The 16,083-nt window shown below is 39.4% G+C and overlaps 1 protein-coding gene across 1 annotated transcript in view; it reads left to right on the forward strand.

Annotated features, from left to right (window-relative positions):
- Nucleotides 1-16,083, forward strand: part of RNF150 (ring finger protein 150) — a 240,066-nt gene that overhangs the window by 146,893 nt on the left and 77,090 nt on the right. Inside the window, exon 2 of the mRNA XM_061191653.1 lies at nucleotides 3,732-3,982. Within this exon, the coding sequence (XP_061047636.1) occupies nucleotides 3,732-3,982 (251 nt within the window). The remainder of the gene's footprint in view (nucleotides 1-3,731; nucleotides 3,983-16,083) is intronic.

Consider the following 16,083-nt stretch of genomic DNA (forward strand, 5'->3'; position numbering starts at 1 on the left):
GAAATATCCCAGAATCCCATCTATTTTTTACCATCATCAGCCCTAGAAATTCATTATGAATAATGAAGATGAATAAGGTTGAGGTCCAGATGAAAAGAACCACCCCATTTCCATTTTCACTGTCTTTTCAAGCGGATGTCGTATATCATGAAATCACAACAGTGGGATGAACAACACAGGTAGTGTAACTAAGCACTTAAGTTTAAAATAAATGTGTTAAAGTAGCTAATTATACTTTATAGGAAGAGAAAATGTTTTCTCTTGTCCTGAAAAATGGGTGATGGGTAATTTAAAACTTTGTGGCTATCCAAAATTTGGTTGCCTGTTTGTTTTTTTTTTTGAATTTTAGAATTTTATTTATTTTTTTATACAGCAGGTTCTTATTAGTTATCTATTTTATGCATATTAGTGTATACATGTCAATCCCAATCTCCCAGTTCATACCACCACCACCACCCCCCGCCACTTTCCCCCCTTGGTGTCCATACGTTTGTCCTCTACATCTGTGTCTCTATTTCTGCCCTGCAGACCGGTTCATCTGTACCATTTTTCTAGGTTCCATATATATGCGTTAATATACGATATTTGTTTTTCTCTTTCTGACTTACTTCACTCTGTATGACAGTCTCTAGATCCATCCACGTCTCTACAAATGACCCAATTTCGTTCCTTTTTATGGCTGAGTAATATTCCATTGTCTATAAGTACCACATCTTCTTTATCCATTCGTCTGTCGATGGACATTTAGGTAGCTTCCATAACCTGGCTATTGTAAATAGTGCTGCTGTGAACATTGGGGTGCATGTGTCTTTTTGAATTATGGTTTTCTCTGGGTATACACCCAGTAGTGGGATTGCTGGGTCATATGGTAATCCTATTTTTAGTTTTTTAAGGAACCTCCATACTGTTCTCCATAGTGTCTGTATCAATTTACATTCCCACCAGCAGGGCAAGAGGTTCCCTTTTCTCCACACCCTCTCCAGCATTTGTTGTTTGTAGATTTTCTGATGATGCCCAGTCTAACTGGTGTGAGGCGATACCTCATTGTAGTTTTGATTTGCATTTCTGGTTGCCTATTTTAAACATGCTGAGCTGAAGTTTGAAAAAGCTGTCCAGTTCCAGAGCCCAATTCTTCACTGTTACTCTCTATGGTCTCTTAATATAATTAAGGAGATAATAGGAGCATTGTTGTGCAGGGAGGGGCGGAAATTGGTGAAGAAACGGTTAGGTTACTGAATAGTAAATATGTTAACAGCTCCACAACCCAAAGAGCCTGGTATTGGTCAGCGAAAGATAAGACTCATCTTACAATTAAAAAAAAAAAAATCCAAAAGTAGGCAACAATATATGTCTGAGAATTTAGGGGAAAAATAAATTGCATCCTGTCTCCTTTCTGCCCAGCACATTATAGGAGCTCAATAAATGTGTTGTTATTGAATCACATTCAGATTGTTCAAGATTTAAATGGAAAAATAAAACTACATTTAAGGTTTCAAAAAGCAATTTTAGATGAGTATTTCTATCATCTTTGGTGGAGAAGAGCTTCCTAAGCAGAGTATCAAAACGATGCCATAGAGGAATATATTGATAAGTTGACTACTAAAAAGTATAAAACTTGTCCAAGTCTGAGCATACAGAGTCTTATATAAATAACCCCAAGATCTCATCCTCAAAAAAAAAAAAAAAAATCTCATTCTGGAGCCTTGAATAGACAAGCTTAAAAAATATAAATAAAAAAATAAAATGAAAACTTAGGATTCTGTCACTGATTAAATATCTACAAAGTGCCTACAACACTGGGATGAGCTTCATCAGGCCAGATTAGTCCAGTATGCAAAGAGGATCATATTTCTGTAGAGACAAAACCTTCCAGCAGCTTTAATTCCTCACAAAACCTCAGACCACATGCAACCATTAGCTGAAGTAAACATGATGAGAGAACAAGCATCAGAATTGTCAGTAAATTCTGCGAAGTTGAAATCTAAGCCATCAGTTTCAGTAATTCCCAGAAATAACAGCCAAATCTAAACACTGTGTAGTTTTGTGATTTTACAGTTGAGCCAGTGCAAAGGTTTTAGGAATTTAAAAAATCATATAATTGATGTCTCATACACAGACACCATTGTATCTAGTTAGCTTTTAAAAGTATTCATTCAGCCTAAGTGAAATACCATCAAAGAATTTAGGATGGAAAAACTGCATAGAAATCAAGGTCAAGTGAAAGCCCTAAATAACTTCTAAGAGACTTGCAACACCCTGAACAAATATAATCTGGTCGTTCCGTCTCGCTGACTGACCTCAGCACATGAATAAGGCCAGCTTTAAACAGCTGAAGTGGTGTTTAATTTTGTCCAGAATCTATACCCTAATTGTAAATTTGCGCTTTAATTTGTAGTAACCCCAAGTAATAGGATATTTCCACGTCGAAGTGGGGCCCATAAAGAACGTTGCGGGCATGGGTTTGAATGGGGGTGATCCCTGAGAACTATCCTAGCGAAATTGATGTTCTAATCTGTGCATCAGCCACAGTGGCATGTCGAGTCAGCTCATTTGGAGCTGATATCAAATCCTTACTAAAGACCCCTTACGGAGGCCCCTGCACTCCTCACCAAGAGGCTGTGCCTCAGAGTGTCATGAAGAACAGGGACAATGAACCAGGTAACTCAGACTGAAGAAAGGTACCACTTCTGCTTCAAAGTGTCCAGTAAGACACTTGGAGGTGAGAGTATTTGAGAGCGGAGGTAAAACCATCCTGGAACAATCCATACAGCCTCTATCCTCCCTTTGCTTGGCGTGAGAATACACAAACTGTTTATATTGAATTAGGTAAAATAAGCAGAAGATAATTCTGAGACCATTATTTTATGTTGGCGGGTCATATTAGAGCTTGTTAAGAAGACTCCTTTGGCAGAAACAGACTCACAGATATAGAAAACAAACTTGTGGTTACCAAAGAGGAGATGGAAGGCGGCAGGGACAAATTAGGGGTATGGGATTAACAGATACAAACTACTTACTATGTATACAGTAGATAAGCAACAAGGACGTATAGTATAGCACAGGGAATTATAGTCACTATCTTGTAATAACTCATAATAGAGAATAATCTATAAAAATGCTGAATCACTATGCTGTATGCCTGAAACTAATATAATGTAAATCAACTATATTTTAATACACTTTGGGGTTGCTTTGGGTACTCACTGTAGGAGAAAACTGCCTTGGGAATGATTAGTAGAAATCTGTAATTGAGTACCCCTAGTGTCCATGGGAAAGAGAGAACTCACAGACAGATGACATAAAACTGGGCATTTTATCCTTTGCCATGGGGTACAAAGTGCCTTTGCCCCTCCTCGGGGGGATCTGTGAAATGCAGCATAGAACTGTAACCTAGGCTGGTTGGGAAGGGTCTACCCTTTACTAAACCAGGGTCAACCCCACCTTAGGGAGCTAGAAAGTAGCACCATCATGACCTCGCTGGTACCAAAATCACGAGTTTGTTTTAGGTTCTTTTCTCATATACAAGATAGCAGCATCCCAAGGTAGCTGAAGAAAGAGAAGATTCAACTCCATTTCTGGCTATTAGATCTGAGAATTAGACCTGGCTATTTGATCTGGCATAGAATCATTGAAAGAAGTGTCATTATTTGGTGCCTGTTCCTTTGTCCCGACATTTCACTGTGATTTTCTCTTTCTCTCATCCCCTTACCCTGTTGTCCCTCTCACAACAGGTGTAGAAGACATCGTGGCAATAATGATTCCTGAGCCCAAAGGGAAGGAGATAGTAAGCCTGCTGGAGAGAAACATCACCGTGACGATGTACATCACCATCGGAACCCGGAACTTGCAGAAATACGTGAGCCGCACCTCGGTTGTGTTTGTCTCCATCTCCTTCATCGTCCTGATGATCATTTCCCTCGCCTGGCTGGTCTTCTATTATATCCAGAGGTTTCGATATGCAAATGCCAGGGACAGGAACCAGGTGAGTAGCAGAAAGTTAAAAAAAGAAAAAAGTTAAAAATTATTACCAGAATAAGACATATTATTGTGTAAACTTTGGAAATCACAGAAAATACCAAGACCAAAACCAAAATTACCTATGATGCCCCCACTCAGGATAAACACTGTTAACATTTACTCTATAGTTTTTCAGATCTTTTCCAAATACACATATTTTGATGTTTTGCTAGCATTGTTCTGTAACATGGAAGTGCTTTGTCCCACATTCTTATTGCTCATTTGGGGGACAATTATTTACTTATTTAGGCACAAAATAAAGGGAGAAAGAGGAAGGGAGCTGAGATTATGCTAATTGTATCAACATAATGTGGAAAGAGCCAGGATGTCCTCCTTGTGAACAGAAGGAGACAAAAAATAAAAGGTATTTTAAAAAACAATTAATTTTGGAACAGACAGTGCCTACACATAGTATAAAATGCAAAAGGTACAAAATGGTATACAGTGAAAAGTAATTGCTTTCCCATGTTTGTCCCTCAATTAAGCAGTTCTTCTCCTTGGAATATCTTCTCTTCCAGGGATATTTTATGTGCTTACAAACGTGTGTGTGTGTGTGTATGTGTGTTTTTAACCAAATGATAGCACACTTAACTTTGTACCAGTATTTCTCACTTCATCTTGGAGATGAATTCTTATCAACACTCAATCCAAGCTGCCTTCTCATTTCTAATAACTGTACAGGCAGACCTTGGAGATATTGCGGGTTTCATTCCAGACCACTGCAGTAAAGCAAATATCTCAATAAAGCGAGTCAACAGGAATTTTTTGGTTTCCCAGTGCACATAAAAGTTACGTTTACCCTATACTATAGTCTATTAAGTGTGCGATAACATTATGTCTAAAAAAAAAATGTACGTACCTTAATTTTAAAATATTGCTAAAAAATGCTAACCATCATCTGAACCTTCAACTCATCGTAATCTTGTTGCAATAGTAACATCAGAGATCACTGATCACAGATCACCATGACAAATATAGTAATAATGAAAAAGTTTGAAGTATTGTGAGAATTACCAAAATGTGACACAGAGACACAAAGAGCAAATGCTGCCAGAAAAAATGGCGCCGATAGACTTGCTCACTGCAGGGTTGCCACAAACCTTCAATTTGTAAAATACACAGTATCTGTGAAGGGCAATAAAACGAGGTATGCTATATAATGTTTTATTTTCTGCATATGCTGCATTTATTTAACCAGCTCCTATTAATGGACATGTTTTCTCTTACCAAAAAACAAAACAAAACACACACACACACAAACATGTACACGTGACACAGTACATTTGTGAGTATATCTGTATGGTAAATTCTGGAAGTTTTATAGCTAGGGCAATAGTATGTGTACTTTAAACTCTAATAGATACTGCCAAACTGTCTGCCAGAAAGGTTGAACCAATTTATACATTAACCAACAATATAGTAATACTGTTTATACTAATAAAAACGACATTCGTGCAGTAGTGTATTAATTTAATACTGCTTATACTAACATATACAACAATATACTAATAACAAACACTATTTACGCATATCCTCACCAAATGAATGTTACAGCTTTTTTGTTGTATGCAATTTAATAAGTTAAAAATGGTATCACATTTTTCTTATCACAAATAACATAAAATAGAAAAAGGTGATTTTTTTTTTTCTATGAAGTATCTGCTTACATTATTAGACCACTTTTCAATTGAGCTGTTGGTCACATCATACTGATGTGTATAAGCTCTTTACTGGTCAGAGCAGTTAACCCTTTTTTGGGGAATCCTACAGATTCCATTTTTTTCCTCCCAAGTTGTCACTGTCTTTGATTTATCTTTGGAGCTTTTTACCATGCAGAAATTTGGGGGTATTACATAACTGAATTTATCAATTTTTTATAGCTCCTGAGTTTTATATAATAAGATCTTCTATAGCCCAAGACTATAGAAAAACAGTATCTCATGGTTTCATCCACTGCTTTTTTTATTTCACTTTTATGATTAAAACTTTAATCTACAGAGAACTTATTTCAGTGTAAGGAATCAAGTACAGAGCCAACATTATTTTTGTTTCAGATTGCCTACCAGTTTTTGTAACTGGTATTTATTGAATAATTAATCTTTTCCTTCTCGTATGCAGAACCCTCCCCCATCTAGCATATATTAAAGCCCCATATGTATTCGGTTCTATTTCTATGCTCTATAAAATGTAGCTTTAATCTGTCTATTCACATTCCAATATCATACTATTTTGAATATTTTAGCACCATAATATGTCTCATATCTGTTCATGCTAATCTCCTTTTATTGCTCTTTCACTTTTTTCATGTTTACCTTTATATGATTTTAGAATCACTTTTAGCTAGGTTTTTAATTTATAGAATAATTTAGAAGGAGTTTATAACCTACTGATGTTGAATCTTCCTATCGAAGTGTAGTATGTGTTTTCCCTTTATTCAACTATTCTTTTTATTCCCTAATAGCATTCAAAATATCCTCATTTAATCTTGCACATTCTTCTTATGTTTATTCCTAGGTCATTGTGTTGCAATATAAATGAAATCCCCTTTCTCATATGGGAAGTCTTTTGATTTTTTATGTTTATTTTGTACATTATTATAGTTTAGTAATTTATGTATTTTATAATTTATTATCATTTTAAATTATTATTATTACCATAATAATAGTGATATTATATAGTATATATTAAATGCAGGCATGTTGTAAGAGCTCTCTATATATTTACATACTTAATCTTCTTAATAACCTTATAGCAGATAATTCTGTTTTCTTCATTTTACAGAGAAGGAAACAGAGGTTAAATGAGTTGCCCAAGGTCACACAGCTAGTTACTAATAGAGACAGCAACTGAACCAACAGCAAGGCTTCAGAGTGTATGCTCTTAAGCACTACATTGTAGTACTTGTGATTGTTTGTATTAGTTTATCAGGATTATACTAATAATATGCAATCAATGATAATTTACTTCTTTCAAATTTTAAAACTCCTTTTTTTCTCTATTATCTAACTTCACTGACTTGTGCCTCCAGAATCAACTAAAGTAATAGTAGTAATAGTGAACATATTACTCTTCATTCAGTATTTAATGGGAACATTCTGAGTTTAATGGATCGTTTTTATCATTTCTCAATTTTATTGTTTCCCCATGCAGTCTTCTAGGTTAAGATCTATATTTAACATGTTATATAAATGTCAACATAGTCCTGTTTTATTCAGAGTTTTAATCAAGAATGTACTTTTAATTTTAACAAATGCCTTTTCAAGAGCTGTGGTCTGGGTTTTCTCTTTTGATCTATTAATAGGAGTGGTTTAAATTAATGGATTTCCTAATATTGAGCCATCCTGAATTTCCAGTACATGCTAATCCTCTAATGTATGCTAGATTGTTTTGATCATATCTTATGTGGTACATTATTTATTTTTTACCTTGATATTCACATGTGAAATTTGTCCATAGTTTACATTTTTATCATGTTTAGGGAATGGCTATACTGGTTTTATAAGAAGAATTTGCAAATTTTCCTCCATTTTCTGTAGTCCAGAGTTGCAGTGTCCAACATGGTAGTCACTAGCCATGCGTGACTATTTAAATTTAAATTAATTGTAATAAAATAAAATGTAAAATTATGCTCCTCAGTCATACTAGCTACATTTCTAGTGGCTACTAGAATAGATACAGCATAGATAGGACACTTTCATCATCATAGAAAGCCCCATCGGACAGCCCAGTTCTAGAGCGTTTTAAACAGCCCTGGAATTAGCTGATCCTTAAAGTATTATAGAACTTTTTATAAGCCAATGAATTCTAAGTTGTTTTAGGAGGACAGCTCTTGGACTTTCTATTTATTTTATGGAAATTTGTCTGTTTAAATTTTCTATAGCTTCTGGAACAATTTTTTTAAACATTTTTATTGCTTTTTTCTGACTCTCAAAATGATGCATGTTTATTCTAATAAATTTTGGCAATCATAGAAAAATACTAAAAGAGAAGGCAAAATCACCCATCACCTTACTGAATTGTTAACAATTGAGTACATTATCTTTCAGACTTTTAACCCCATATATATATATATTCAGTAAAATGTCATCGTATATGTGTCTCTGTATGCATGAGATACAGACACACATGTAAGACATGTAAGTTTGTGTTCTCTTTTTTTTATTAAATGGTGAGCATTTCCCCCATCATTAAATAATCTTTGAAACATGATTTTTGGTGGCTACCTAGTAGTCGGGTTCCACCACTTACCACAAGTGGACAAGATAATTTATGCTTTAGTTTTCTAAACTAAATGGGAATATACCTTCTTTTTATAGTTATAGTGAGGATTAAATGGCTTAATGTATCTTATATATTTTTTTTAATTTTATTTATTTATTTATTTATGGCTGTGTTGGGTCTTTGTTTCTGTGCGAGGGCTTTCTCTAGTTGCAGCAAGTGGGGGCCACTCTTCATCGCGGTGCGCGGGCCTCTCACTATCGCAGCCTCTCTTGTTGCGGAGCACAGGCTCCAGACGCACAGGCTCAGCAATTGTGGCTCACGGGCCTAGTTGCTCTGCGGCATGTGGGATCTTCCCAGACCAGGGCTCGAACCCGTGTCCCCTGCATTGGCAGGCAGATTCTCAACCACTGCGCCACCAGGGAAGCCCAATGTATCTTATATTTTAAAGTCCCTGAACATGATCAATCACTTACAAAGGTCTCAATGAATGGTGTCGTTATTACTATCATATAGATTCCATAACAATTACATACAATTCCAACTTTGCCACTTTTACTGAATATTCTGGAATTTAAGTGGACAGTTATTACCAGTTAGACACAAGGCAGTGAAACTAGATATAGAACAAATACGTTCAGTTCCACTGGTTCCTAAGGGTTACATTTGAAGAAACCGTACAAATATAAATCAGTTATTGCAAAGACACTTACCAGCTGATCCAACAATGATAAATAGAAATGGTACCCCTATCTTTTTGAGTCTATAGATAATCCAAGCAATCATTGGGAAATTGAGGTAAGGATGAAATTTTAGGCTTGACTTAGTTGAGTAACTATTTCAATTGCTATTTCACTTTGTACAGGTAGATAGAGATTGCATTTCTGTCTTGGCCTATGCATACTCTGTGATGTATGTGAAAAGCAAATTAGAAGTGGATGGCATGAAGTGGATAGGGTTTAAGTGTTTACTCTGCTCCCTTCCTTGAATTACAGGATGTTACCTTCAGGTTACTCAGTGAATTTGGATCATGCTGAAAGTTAGCACTATTTCTTGATCAAAATAGACACCATACTTCAACCCTTTTATGAGTGGAATAAGAATATATAATTTCCCTTAGAAAAATATTTTTTCTTTTGATGGGCAGTGCTTCATTCCTTTCAGCAGAAAGTTACAGCTGTATAAGCTATAGCTGTACTAACCATCAGGTGAACTGAAGTCATTTATTTTTATTGAAGCACTATTGGCCCTTCAGAAAGAATAACTCTCGGGTTAGATGTAGGCTCACAGTCTGAAATGGAATATCAAAGGCATTAATGTTACGTTGGTGAAGTATCTAACCCTTCAGGTGTGTGATAGAGAGACTGAACTTGAATTAGCCTGAAGCATACCTCAGTCTCTGCTTGGCTTGGTGGAGATCACACTTAGAGGAAAGTCACCATCATCTTACACAATCATTAGCCTTTTCAGATCATTTCAATGCAGTTTCTCACAGAGTAAGATTTGCTAGATGTTCTTTATGTTAGTAACCTCACAGCGAGGTAGATGATGACATGGAGAATAAGGGCCACAATTTAAAGTGGAGAAGGAGATTTGGCTGGAGTGCCATGTTTCCTAAAGCAACTATACCAAGGTAGTGCCAGTGCAAGGTAATAATTAAACACACAGCTTTGGAGTCAGGTCTGGATTCAAATCTTTACTCTGGCAGTTTCTAGTGGTATGATCTTATGTGGGTATTCACCTTTCTGTGCCTAGATTTCCTCACATATAAAGTGGGAATGGAGACTTCCCTGGTGGTCCAGTGGTTAAGACTGTGTGCTCCCAATGCAGGGGGTATGGGTTTGATCCCTGGTCGGGGAACAAAGGGCTCGCATGCTGCACAGTGCAGCCAAAAAAATAAATAAACAATAAAAAAATAAAGTGGGAATGACCACGGGTCATCCCCACAGGCTTGATGCAAGGATCCAATGAGAAAATATGTGTGATTGGTTATCCGAGAGTTGTTAACTGGATCGTTCTTATTTTATTTTATTTTATTTTTTGGAGCAGAGAAAGGTTTATTGCAGGGCCAAGCAAGGAAAATGGGTGGCTCATGCTAAAAAAAACTCCAACCTGGATTGTCTTTTTAAAGATAAAGCCATTCTTAGAAAATAGTATTTTTCCCCCAAATTTAAATAGCCCAATTTTTTTATAACTCACATGTAGTTAAGTCTAGATAGGGGCTTTATGTCCCAGGTGACACAGTTTGAAACAAAATGGGATTGTTTTTTCAGAGTTATGGGAAAAGGAGGGCATATCAATAGACTACAGAGAAAGAATCTGGCATTCTTGGAGAAAAACTTCCCATGAAGCAGTGCGTTTTGATTAACAATAACAGTGTATGCACACTGTAAAAAAACAGGCAAAATAAAAGAACATCCACTTAAAAGTAAGCATTCTCCCCCCCTCAGACTCTCTTTGTCAATTTCCCTTCCTCTAGGTCTCCCAAGAGGCAACAAGTCTTAGCACTTCCCTTTCTATGCTTCCAGAAATTTCTGTGTCTATAAATAAGAAAAGTTCCTTTCCACATTTATTACATGCACGAGGACTCTGCCTTCACATAGCATATATTGTAGTAGCATCAACAGGCAATACACATAAAAACAGATACGAACCCACGTGGAGGGCTGTACGGGAGTCAAGATGACAGGTGATGGGTTTGGATTAGAGGGAGCAAGGTGGAGAAGCCAGATGGGCATCAGATTAGGGCAATATTTTAAAGTCCTGTGGATTAGATGTAGAATATAAAAGACATATCCTAGTTTATACCTGTTGTACCAGCCTAATTATTAATAACCCCCATTTTACTCTCCCAAGTGTTCCGGTTTAGATAATAATCACATGGTTATCATACGTGTGAGGGAAGGAGAAGAATCAAGGGTGCAATTAGGTCAGTTCTTACCGCATTAACTGAAATAGGAAAAACAGAAGAGATCCTGAGGGGCTGGGGAATCTGGAATTTGGGTATGGAGATGTGAAATTTTAGAAGCCAACACAACAGTGTAAATCAACTATACTTCAATTTTTAAAAAAAAGACACAGATACTAAATAAACATTGGGGGGGAAAAAAAGAAGCCTATTAGATAGAGATGCCAGGTAGGTATTTCTTATACAAGCCGAGAGGTTAGGGGAGAAGAGCTGGAGGTGGAAATATAAGAGTCATCGGTATAGAGATCCCATTTAAATGGTCAGGACAGGGTGAGCGCCCCCTGGAAGTGGGCATCCAGAGAAGAGGCCTGAAGACAGCCTGATGTACGCTCGTGCTCCGGTCTCTCTCCCTCCATCATATTATTTTATGCATTTGTTTTCTTTTCTTCCCAATTCGTGTCACTATTTGAAACCATTCCCTCCTCGCCTTGTACCTTCCCCTGCCTGCAGGCCCTCTGAGGCAGGTGCAGCAAGGATGCTGGTTTGCAGAGACCAGGCACAGCCTCACGCTCCCTCTAGATGCACTGCCCCTTGGCTCAGGGTCACTGCCCTGCCGTGACCTTCAGTCGCGATGCTTGTCTTTCTTGGAGCCCTGTCATCTTTTCTCCAGGGCCAGGCTGCTTTGGGGACCCTGCTGTCAGCCAGCCTGTGGATGCCTGAGTCCAGTGCCTGACTGTTTCAAGTTCCCTCTCCACAGAGTTCAAAGAGGTAGCTGGACTCCTGTCCCCCATTCCCAAACAAGCCCTGGGGCCTGGAAGAGCCCGTGGAAGCATCCTGCGTGGGTTAGGATACAGGTTGGCCCAGAGCACACATGGAACCAGTAGGGGGGCTGCTTTTCATAATGTCACATTCCGACCAACCGGGTCTCAGCTCCGACCAGGCCCAGAGTTCTCTGTTACATAATCAAACATAGACCCAAACACAAATGGGACCCTCCCAGGCAGCTAGGTGAGGATCTAGAATACTGTCAAGGCTGAAGTGTCAGGAGCTGGGACCACTTAAAGGCGAGTAGAGTGTTTGTATCTAACGCCTGTTTTGGAGCAAAGTGGAATCAGAGACTTGGGCCGGGCGGGGTCATGAGGCAGGAGGACAGTCCAGTGCAGGAAGCGCTTAGAGCTTTTGGAGTCAGGAACCGGATCTGAATCACAGAGGTAGGAACAGTGGTCCAGCCAGCCCGGCAGAGCAAGGCGCGAGGAAGCGAGGAAATCGTGCTCAGGCACAAGAAGCCTTTTCTATCACACTCACACCTGTGAAGTGTGCAAGGACACACGAGTAAAAGCACGAAGGCGGTATGGGAAGAGAAGCTGCAGGTCACAGCCCACTTCTCAGAGATGGAAAGGTCCTATGATGATTAGGAAGAACGCTGTGCTGGCCATTTAACACATGCCAAGGTGGCTTTTAAGTGCTAGGCCATGTCTCTCTGTCTCTCCTCACAAGTCTCATGATGGCCCTGGATCAGTACTTTAAGGAAATAGCCCACGGATGTCACCAGGGTGGACCTCTACCCTGCATCACCCAGACAGCTCTCAGATCAGCCCTGAGAACCCCAGTTCTCAGAAGGGCTGCAGATGGGAAACCACAGCTGTAAGGATTTGGGAGGCAGTAGATACGTGGCCATTTTACTCATCTATTTGAGAATGCTGACTGCCTGATATGAGAATCATAGTTTTTTTTAATTTTTATTTTATATTGGAGTCTAGTTGATTAACAGTGTTGTGTAAGTTTCAGGTGTACAGCAAAGTGATTCAGTTATACATATACATGTATCTATTCTTTTTCAAGTTCTTTTCCCACTTAGGCTATTACAGAATACTGAGCTGAGTTCCCTGTGCTATACAGTAGGTCCTTGTTGGTTATCCATTTTAAATATAACAGCGTGTACATGTCAATACCAAACTCCCAATCATAGTTTTTAGAATTTAAAAGGACACGAGACGTAATGAATTTGAGAGAGAGAAATGTTAACTGATTTTTTTTTCAAGGGCACACAACCAGGTTTTTGATTTCAAGGTAGAGTGATGGCCAACGGACAAAGCTCCCTTCACAGTACTGAGGTACTGAGGAGACCTGGCCCACCAAGAGGGCCGCCAGCCCCACTTCAGTCACAGCAGGAAACGTGAGCAACTCCCTACCATTCTACCGTTTGAAGATTGGCCCTTTTTGGCTTTAGAAGTAAGGATTGATTGCTAAGCCCTTTCTAGTATCTGATTTAAGATTCTCCACCTCATGGGGCTTCAGAGAGGATGCTAAAGGTTACTCCTCATTCTACCAACGAATGACCTCTCATCTGGGGACCTCTTCTTTTTTTTTTTTTAGACACCAATTGTACTTGAACATGTGTTATTTTTTTTTAATTAATTTATTTATTTTTGGCTGTGTTGGGTCTTCGTTTCTGTGCAAGGGCTTTCTCTAGTTGTGGCAAGTGGGGGCCACTCTTCATCGCGGTGCGCGGGCCTCTCACTGTCGCGACCTCTCTTGTTGCGGAGCACAGGCTCCAGACGCGCAGGCTCAGTAGTTGTGGCTCACGGGCCTAGTTGCTCCGCGGCACGTGGGATCTTCCCAGACCAGGGCTCGAACCCGTGTCCCCTGCATTAGCAGGCAGATTCTCAACCACTGCGCCACCAGGGAAGCCCAGGGGACCTCTTCTTGAACCTTGAGGCGGAGAGCCAGATCCGAGACTGACTCTTGATCCTAAACACCAGTGTGCACCCTGGGCAGCCCTCCGCTCCCCACCAGGAGGTTAAGAATCCCTGTGTCCCCCATTTCCCAGGTGTGCCACTTTGGCTGCTGTTCACTAATTCTTATCCTGCTTATAGAAACCCTACAGGACAGGGGCTTCCTGGTGGTGCAGTGGTTGAGAATCTGCCTGCCAATGCAGGGGACACGGGTTCGAGCCCTGGTCCGGGAAGATCCCATATGCCGCGGAGCAACTAAGCCCGTGCGCCACAACTACTGAGCCTGCGCTCTAGTGCCCGTGAGCCACAACTGCTGAGCCCACATGCCACAACTACTGAAGCCCATGCACCTAAAGCCCACACACCGCAACGAAGAGTAGCCCCCGCTCGCCGCAACTAGAGAAAGCCCGTGCGCAGCAGCAGAGACCCAAAGCAGCCAAAAATAAAAACAAATAAAAGAAACCCTACAGGACAAAGCCAGCCAGCAGCATTCCTGCCATGACCATGCCTGTGGCCTGTGAGCCTGTCTTCTGGTGATGCTCTGGGACATTGTCTCACTGTCTCCTAGGACATCCCACCTCAGACACAACGACTGGGTCTGCATTCTGAAAACCACAGGACTCCTAGTAGATGGCAGCTCTTTCGAATATGAGCAGATCAGATAAACTAAATCAGGTTCTTTTTTGTTTTTCATAAACAATATTGCCTTTGAGGCTAACCCACAGAAACTAGACCTGTTTTGTATTGTTTCATGTAAGGTCTGGTAATGACATTCAACAAAGCTTTCTTGAAAGAGTTACCTCTCCCTGAGAATACCTTTTCCTATTATTTGCATGTACATGTTCCGTGTCCCTTTGATTTCTTTTGCACATCTTGGTGCTGAAGTGATGTTGGAATAAAAGAAGTAATGGAATGTAAAACAAACTTGAACTTCACAGGAAAAGAGAAAGGGAGGGGATAGGAGTAGGCCAAGTGTCTGCCATCCAGGGTGGGTCTGTAAGTGGAGATGCTTCTGTGGTCCCTGATTGATGCTGCACTGTCCTCAGGGGTTAGAGGGCAAGTATGCAGTGAGGTCATTAGCCATTGATTTACTGTGTTTCGATAATTCAGGTCTCAAAGGATCTTTGCCTCCCAGTTCTGTTCTGCGCGGCTGACAATGATGAGCTGGTAAAGCTGGAAATGACATGGCTTTACATACCTAAGCTTACTAATAAAAGAAACTAAGGTCCAGAATATTTAAGTGACTTGGCCAAAGTCACACAGTCAGTGAGTACCAGCAAGAGGACTAAAAGCTGGATTTTCTTACTCCCAAGCCATTGCCTTCTCCTCTACAACACCTCCCCCCAGAAATAATCCTGATGTTTTTACCTCATGCCCTGTGTGCACAAACAGCTTTAATTCCTTACCCTGTGGAGTCACCATGGCCGCCAAAGGAGTCTAATTCTTTTATCCATATTTCTAAATGGATGGAGGGGTGATTTGCATCATAGAAATTGATTGGACTTGCTGTGCAATGGTTTCTGTCCCATCAAGCAGGCCCACGAGAATCATTATTATGTATTAGAGCAAGTGCAGGAAGTGGCTGAGTCACCCGTGGCCACATGAGCATCCAGATGACTGGGACCAACTCTGTTTATGTCTATAATGTCCTCTCTTCACCTAGAACATAAGGACACTTAGTTATTTTTCCACTTGGTCGTGTTGGTGATGACAGTAATCATGATTAGAAAATATAGCTGTCAGAAAAAAAAAGAGGCAAAGATGATACAGAATTATTCAACCAAATGAGATAGGAGGAACATAAACTCGATTTTGATGCTGTGTTTTGGCATCCTTATTCCTAGTTTTTTCTCACCTTGACTGCATTTCTGTTTATAACACAGAGGGGAACAAGAGGGAAATGTCTTATTTTTCTCAGTTTCTTAAGTATTTAGGAGATAACTGAATTTTATCTCCTAAATTATACATCTTGGGTTGGAGTCTGTCATTGTTTACTATCCTTGTTGGTGTTTATTTCAGACTTTATTCTTCTAATAAATGGCTCTGTGTGTATTTTCCATAAAGCTGTTTATCTTCATTCTTGTCAAGGAACCAGTAACCCTGGTAAATATTTTCTTATACCTGTTTCAATCAAATTGATGAGTAAATCTAATTACCAAGATGGCTCAACTCCTGACAATTTTTAGTGAAAAGTATAATACGATT

Source organism: Eubalaena glacialis, chromosome 5, assembly GCF_028564815.1.
Source record: "Eubalaena glacialis isolate mEubGla1 chromosome 5, mEubGla1.1.hap2.+ XY, whole genome shotgun sequence".
NCBI lineage: Eukaryota > Metazoa > Chordata > Mammalia > Artiodactyla > Balaenidae > Eubalaena > Eubalaena glacialis.